At 47.6% G+C, this 6,544-nt stretch overlaps 1 protein-coding gene across 4 annotated transcripts in view; it reads left to right on the top strand.

The window, feature by feature from the left end:
- Ikbke (inhibitor of nuclear factor kappa B kinase subunit epsilon) overlaps window positions 1-6,544 on the top strand; it is a 25,617-nt gene that overhangs the window by 13,442 nt on the left and 5,631 nt on the right. For all 4 annotated transcript variants that reach the window (XM_031381843.1, XM_031381834.1, XM_031381852.1 and 1 more), the window contains 3 exons: window positions 1,120-1,195; window positions 1,316-1,431; window positions 3,716-3,792. In XM_031381843.1, coding sequence (XP_031237703.1) covers window positions 1,120-1,195; window positions 1,316-1,431; window positions 3,716-3,792 — 269 coding nt within the window. The remainder of the gene's footprint in view (window positions 1-1,119; window positions 1,196-1,315; window positions 1,432-3,715; window positions 3,793-6,544) is intronic.

Genomic DNA, 6,544 nt, shown 5'->3' with positions numbered 1-6,544 from the left:
GTGCTTGTGCATGTGTATGTGTGCATGTGTGCGTGAGTGTGTGTGCATGCGTGTCTGTGTGTGTGTGTGTACATGCGCGTGTGTAAACTGTCCCACCTGCATTCTGTCCTTTAGCGTTTTATAACCTGCTTTCTTCAGTGAGCAAGTGAGCTCTCTTCCCTCAGTACGTTCACATCTCCTCTGTATCATGGTTGGAAACTTTCTATCATAATTGTCCTATGAATTCTTTTTATAGCTTGTCTTACCCAAACTGGGAACTAGTCCAAGACTACATTTTGCATGTGGTAGTTCTGTTCTGAGAGTTTATTAAGTCCTTCCCTCCGACTCCACCCCTCACGCACCTTGCCTTCATTCCACGCTTAGGGAAGCGCCCAGTCCACTGCCCCACCCTCAGGTTCATAGCCCTTTGTGTTGTCATTTGGCTGCTTCTTCCTCCCTGACAACATCTTTGATATAAGTTAGGGCTTCCACAGACTGTTGGATTCAAGTTAAACATTTTGTGTTAGAACACATGATAAACCATGGTGGGTCCTTCTTGGGTACACCCTATAGATAGCGGTCATGTGATTTCTTTACTGTGTAGGTGTATTTTTCCTGCAAAAGAACCAGGGCCGAGTTACCGAGTCACCTTGCAGGGTAGTGTCACCTTGTCACCTTGCAGATACCTACCTGTCAACCATCCTGGGTTGAATTATCAGTCACTCCACAGGGCAATGGGATGTTTATGGTTCCAAGTCCTGGACTGTTATGGGCTGGTACCCTCCCATCAATGTGCTACTGATTGCTAGGAAATATAGTTTCTACTGGGAAGAACTTCATTCTATTTAGTTATAGAACTTTCTAGCAAGGAGTTTACTAATAGCTACCTTGCGTTGTAGGCTTGTATATTTTCATGAGTTCCTGTGTTTCAACCCTACTTCAACTTTTATTCTTTACAGTGCTCAGCAATATCACAACCTTGGTGTGTAGGGCCCATGTCAAGTTGGTTCTTCTGTCTCAAACCCTCAGAAAGCCAACAAGACTGTCACCAGGAAGCGATGCCCAGTGTGGGTAGAGTCCTCTACCTCTTTGTCTGCCTTCTAAGCCCCCAACACAGCCTTATCCTTTCGTTCCCCCCAGGTTCAGCCGTGGAGCTGGGATGCCTGACGTCCAGGAACTAAAGGAGGCCACAGAGCTGAGGTCCAGACTGGGGACGGTGAGTGAAGCAGGAGGGTAGAGCTTTACAGGAACAAGGGATGGGGAGAGTGGGCCTGAGGACCGCACAGCCTAGCCTTGAGACCAGGGCCCTACACGATTCTCTCTTTTGGCCCCACAGTTCTCAGAGGTCCTGTCTAAATGTTCCCACAATGTCACAGAAACCCAAAGGAGCCTGAGCTGTCTGGGTGGAGAGCTTTTGAAGAACCGGGATCAGATTCGTGAGGACAACAGAAGGTCTGTAAGGTTCCCATCATCTGGGGATGCTGGGGAGGAGAGTGCACGGTGTTCCTAAAGGCGCAGCAGCTTTTTCTGAGTCAGTCTGATTGCTCTCTTCAGGGACAAGGGGCTAGGGTGTGGGAAAGGAGTCCAAGGAAGAGCCAGGCGCTCTCCTGAGACTGGCCTCTGGAATGAGGACCCAGGTCCTGCCCTAACTGGGGGCTTGACTCACAGGGAGGGAGTCATAGCAGACGCCATAGCTCTGCAGGGAAGTCCGGCTCCTTTTCTCTGGGTGTGTCTGTAAATAGGTCCTCTCACTGAGAGCCTCTCTCTGAGTCTGACCGACACCAGTGCTGCCAGTTAACGGATGAAAGAAGGCTCGTTCTGAGAGGTTCACTTTCTCTGAGTTACCATCAGTACACGAGAGGTGGGCTGCGGGTCAGATCCACCTACCCCCGCCCCCCAGAGCTTACAGCCAATGGAGATTTTAAATGTGTCTTATTTTGCCTGGGCTGTAGCACAGTGGTAGAGCACTTGCCTATCATGTGCTAGGCTCCAGGTTCAATTCCCAGTACCACATGATGGATGGATGGATAGATGGATACATACATACATACATATATACATACACATAGACATACATACATACATACATATATACACATAGATAGACAGACAGACAGACAGGCAAGCAGGCAGGCAGGCAGGCTTAAAATCTCTGGAAAATTGATGTGGTGTTGCATGTTTTTAATCTCAGCACTTGGGAAGGCAGAGGCAGGCATATCTCTGTGAGTTCAAGGCCAGCCTGGTCTACAGAGTGAGTTCTAGGATATCCAGGACTACCCAGAGAAACCCTGCCTCAAAACATAAAGAAACAGATTTATTATATTTTTATCATCTTATGTATATGGGTGTTTTTCATGCATTTACTTCTGTCAGCCAAATGCATGCAGTGCTACCAGAGGACAGAAGAGGGCGTCGGATCACATGGAGTTGGACCTGTAGATGCTTGTAAACCACCATGTGGGTGCTAGGAATCAAACCCCGGTCTTCTACAAAACCCACTGAGCCATCTCTAAAGCTCCTAACTTGTAGCTTTTTTAAAACCCTACTTATTTTAGGTTTTTCACAGACCTAAAAATGCCTACCCACCCACAATCCGTCAAGTGCAGAGCCACAGACTCCCTTGTCCCAGTGAGACCACGGCAATTGAGGTCTCTGGATCTGATGTCCCAGGTCCTCAATTCTTAATTCAAACACCTTTGAAAATGACAAGGTTGGCTTAGCTCTTTCCTCATAGAACCTGATCCAAAATGAATACAGTCTCCTGTACTCTGTCTCATCTATGGTAAATTTTTTATTTTTATTTTTATTTATTTGTATCTTTTTTATATTAAAATTTTATAAATATTTATTTTTATTTGTATACGACCTCACTATGTAACAGTGGCTGGTCTAGAACTCATCATGGAGACTTCATGAGTGCTTGAGATTAACGGTGCGCACACCACACGCAGCTCTTCTGGCAGACAGTCTGCATGTGTCGGGTTAGGTGCCCCTTCCCTCTGCTGCTAGCATGCTCCACAAACCCTCTGTGTGCACCGAGGTGCCTTTCCGGATTCACAAGGCAATTGTGAGTTCACACATGTGAAACCATGGCTCTAGACACATCTCGGCCACCGCAGCCTCTCAAAAGGACAGCGGAAGGGCTGTGTGAGCCTCTGGGAACAAGCTTGCACTTAGTCCAAACCCAGAAACACCTAAGGTGGTGGTTACCTAGAAATCTCTGAGATGGAATGGAGCCACATAGTCCTGAGGATGAGGAAGAGTAACCCAGCATCCTGAGGGAAGAAGATACCCCAGTGCCCTAAGGCAACCAGTTGTGTCCAGTGTGAAAAACAAGATGAAGAAGCAGCAATGACTTTAAACCCTAGGCTGACAAGGCCCTGGAGAGGCCGTCTTCCGCCCCGCCCCGCCCCGTCTCGACTTACTGTTTTAGTTAGGGTTGTTGGTTCTTTTTGTGGAGCAGGTATTGAGTCTATTACGAATATGGGAGTCTTTTACCCAGTCCAGACCCTCTGTCTCGTCTGCTGGGGGGAGAGGGGAGGAAGGGAAAGTGAGATCTAGAATAGAGAAGGAAGGCTTGATCTTTGTTCTCTAAATAACTGGCTCGGGCCAGCTCCCCCACTCCCAGATCGCGCACCACGCTGCTCTGTGGCCCTGAGGCTGCTTCTGGAAGCAGCCGGCTCCCTCCTGTTCCCTGCCACTGTGGTGTCTGAGTCATCCTGCTTTCTGCCCACAGTATCCAGAAGATTCAGTGTTGTTTGGACAAGATGCACTTCATCTACAAACAGTTCAAGAAGTCGAGGATGAGGCCAGGTGAGCTTTGGAGAGCGTCAACAACTAGGAACCCGCCCTCTCTTTTCCCCTTCCACCTACTCGGCTTTGTTGGAGGGAGCCAGGGTTCTGCTGCTAAGGCAGGAGAGTCCCTGCCCCGAATGTTGCCTGTAGGCCACGTTGTGTTGTCATGAAAGATGCTCAGGAGACAAGCATACAGGATCTAGTGAGCTGGAGCTTGGGCGATGTGGAAAGGGGCCTGTGAAGAAACCCTTTAGTTTCTTTTGGTTTGGTTTTGGCATGTGTGTGTGCACATGTGTGTGGGTTTTGTGCGCATGAACGCATGTGTGTTTACATGTTATGGAGGCCACAGACTGACGCTTGGCTGCTTCTTCAATTGCTCTGCCCTTTATATTTCGATGCAGAGTCTCGTACTTGAACCCAGAGTTCACCAATTTGGCTAATGTAGCTAGCCAGCTTGCTTTGGAGGGTCACCTGATTTTACCCCCCTAGCAGTGGGCTCACAGGTGGCCACAACGCCTGCCCCACATTTCCATGGGTGCTATAGATCTTAGCACGGTGGAATCTGGGTTTCCCACAGTTTATCTGGGAATGAGGATCAGAAGACATTCCCATTAGAGTTCCTGGACTCGGAGATTTCTTATGTTATTGTCAATGCCCCACAAAGACCTTCTGGACAAGGGCAACCATCTATAGGCTCAGGAATGGAAACTTGCTTGCCTGAGTTGGATGGGGGTGGAGTGGACAGGGTAAGGATTGAACCTGGGAAGGGGTGGGGACAGAGTTGGGAAAACCTGGGAATGAGAGCCCCAGTTAACTAGGGAGCTTACACACTAGCGTTCACTCTCTGTCCTGCCCTATGCTCCAAACATTTCCATATCTGTCTCATTGCCTTATGATCATCTAGCCCCAGGATAATCTATAAAGCACTGTCAGGAGAGACATGGTATCCAGCCGTATGTGCAACTTAAGTTTTCTCACAGCCAAATTAAAAGGAAAAAAAACAGGCAAAAATAATTTATTATATTTTATTCAATTCAATACATCCTAATGTCATTTCGGCATATACTTAATATAAACAAAACCACTAAAGAGATATTCTATGCTCCTTCTCATGCTAAATCTTCAAAATCCCATGCGTAGTCTATATACTTTATATCTCTATCTAGAATATAAATGTTCAGTCAATATGATACATCTTAACACAATTAAAAAGCTGTATTTAGTGGGAAAAAACCATTTTACTTTGCTTCCGTTTTCAATTTTACATTAATTGAGTACATTCGATTAAAAATTCAGGTCTTCAGTCACCATGGCCACATATCAGGTCTCCATGGCCACCAGTGTCCTGTGGTCACTAATGAGGACATGGAAACCTACAGAACATGTCATCTCTCTCCTCTGGGGCCTTCATCTTCCCTTGGAGCCTGCCTGGCCTCAGAGGGCATGGGAAAGGCAAGCCCTTTTGTCCTTAGAAGCAGCAGGACCTGGGACTCAGCCAAGGTCTTGTGCCCAGCTGGCCACTGCTGTGGTTTAGGGGTGTGAGGAAGTTTGGTGTACCTCCACATCTGGAGCACCATTTTCCCACCACCCAAGCTTTAAAGCTTTGCCTTGATGTTAGGCACCAACCTAAATAGGACTCCATAAGTCTTTGAGTTATTTAGTGCTCATAAAATCTCTATGCACATCTTTGATCCCAGCACTCAAGAGGCAGAGATGGAGGGATATCTGTGATTTTGAAGACAGCCTGGTGTACATAGTGAGTTCAAGGCCAGCCAGGACTATGTGGAGAGACCCTATCTCAAAAACAAACAACAACAAATATCCTCTATGTGTCCCAATTTCCCTCATTTTATTGTTTAGGAAACTGAGGCACAGAACAGCTAGTTAGTGTAATTATTTTGGGTCCACTTTCTTTTAAGCATCCCATTTTATAGCCTCAAGAGTGTCTATATGTACTGCTCTTTCAGAGTATTTTATTAAAATAAGAACAACTGCAGGCACCTGGAGTATTGCACGATGCCATTCTGGAAGGCTACTCCACACACCAGGGCATCCGTGTGTGCACACGACTGTTACCCAAGCCAACTCATATGTTCACAGATGCCTGCTACTAGGAGGAGGGGCTGGAGTGTGTTCAGGTCCCTTGGCTTTCACTAGTGCAGGCCTAGGAGGACCCTGCTCCTGGGGTGATGGGATGGGAAAGCAGAAGGGCAAACAAGAATCCTCTTAATCTTAGTTCTCAACCTTCCCATCGCTACAACCCTTTAATACAGTCTCTCGTGTTGGGATGACCTCAGACCGTACAGTTATTTTTGTTATCACTTCATAGATGTAATTTCTTGTGGATATCTGTGGTTTCCAGTGGTCTTAGGTAACCCCTGTGAAAGGGCAGTCATCCCCAAGGGGGTCAAGATGCGCAGGTTGAGAACTGCTGCTTTTAACCTTGGAGCTACAGCTTCTTGGGAGACCTATTCCTTCAAAGTCCAGCAGGGGGCAGTCTTTCATTGCAATAGCTTTAAGGTCTTCGGCAGTAGCCTGGGTCTAGGCAAGGGCCTTCTACCCAAAGTTGTCGTTCTGAAAAAAGTTGCTGGGCAAAAAGGGAGAGTTGGAAGGTGGTGGCCTACCTGTGAGTGACTTCGGGGATGGAGCCAAGCAGCGGCCAGCTGGAGGGGGTGGAGGACGCAGGGCCGAAGCTGCCCTAACATCCTTGAGGACCATCTCACCCGGCGTTCCCACCTGCAACATTTCCCATACACACACCCGCCCAACC

This window comes from Mastomys coucha, unplaced genomic scaffold (assembly GCF_008632895.1).
Source record: "Mastomys coucha isolate ucsf_1 unplaced genomic scaffold, UCSF_Mcou_1 pScaffold1, whole genome shotgun sequence".
NCBI lineage: Eukaryota > Metazoa > Chordata > Mammalia > Rodentia > Muridae > Mastomys > Mastomys coucha.
Note: the sequence above shows the minus strand (reverse complement) of the source record. Positions and strands in the feature narration are given on the sequence as shown.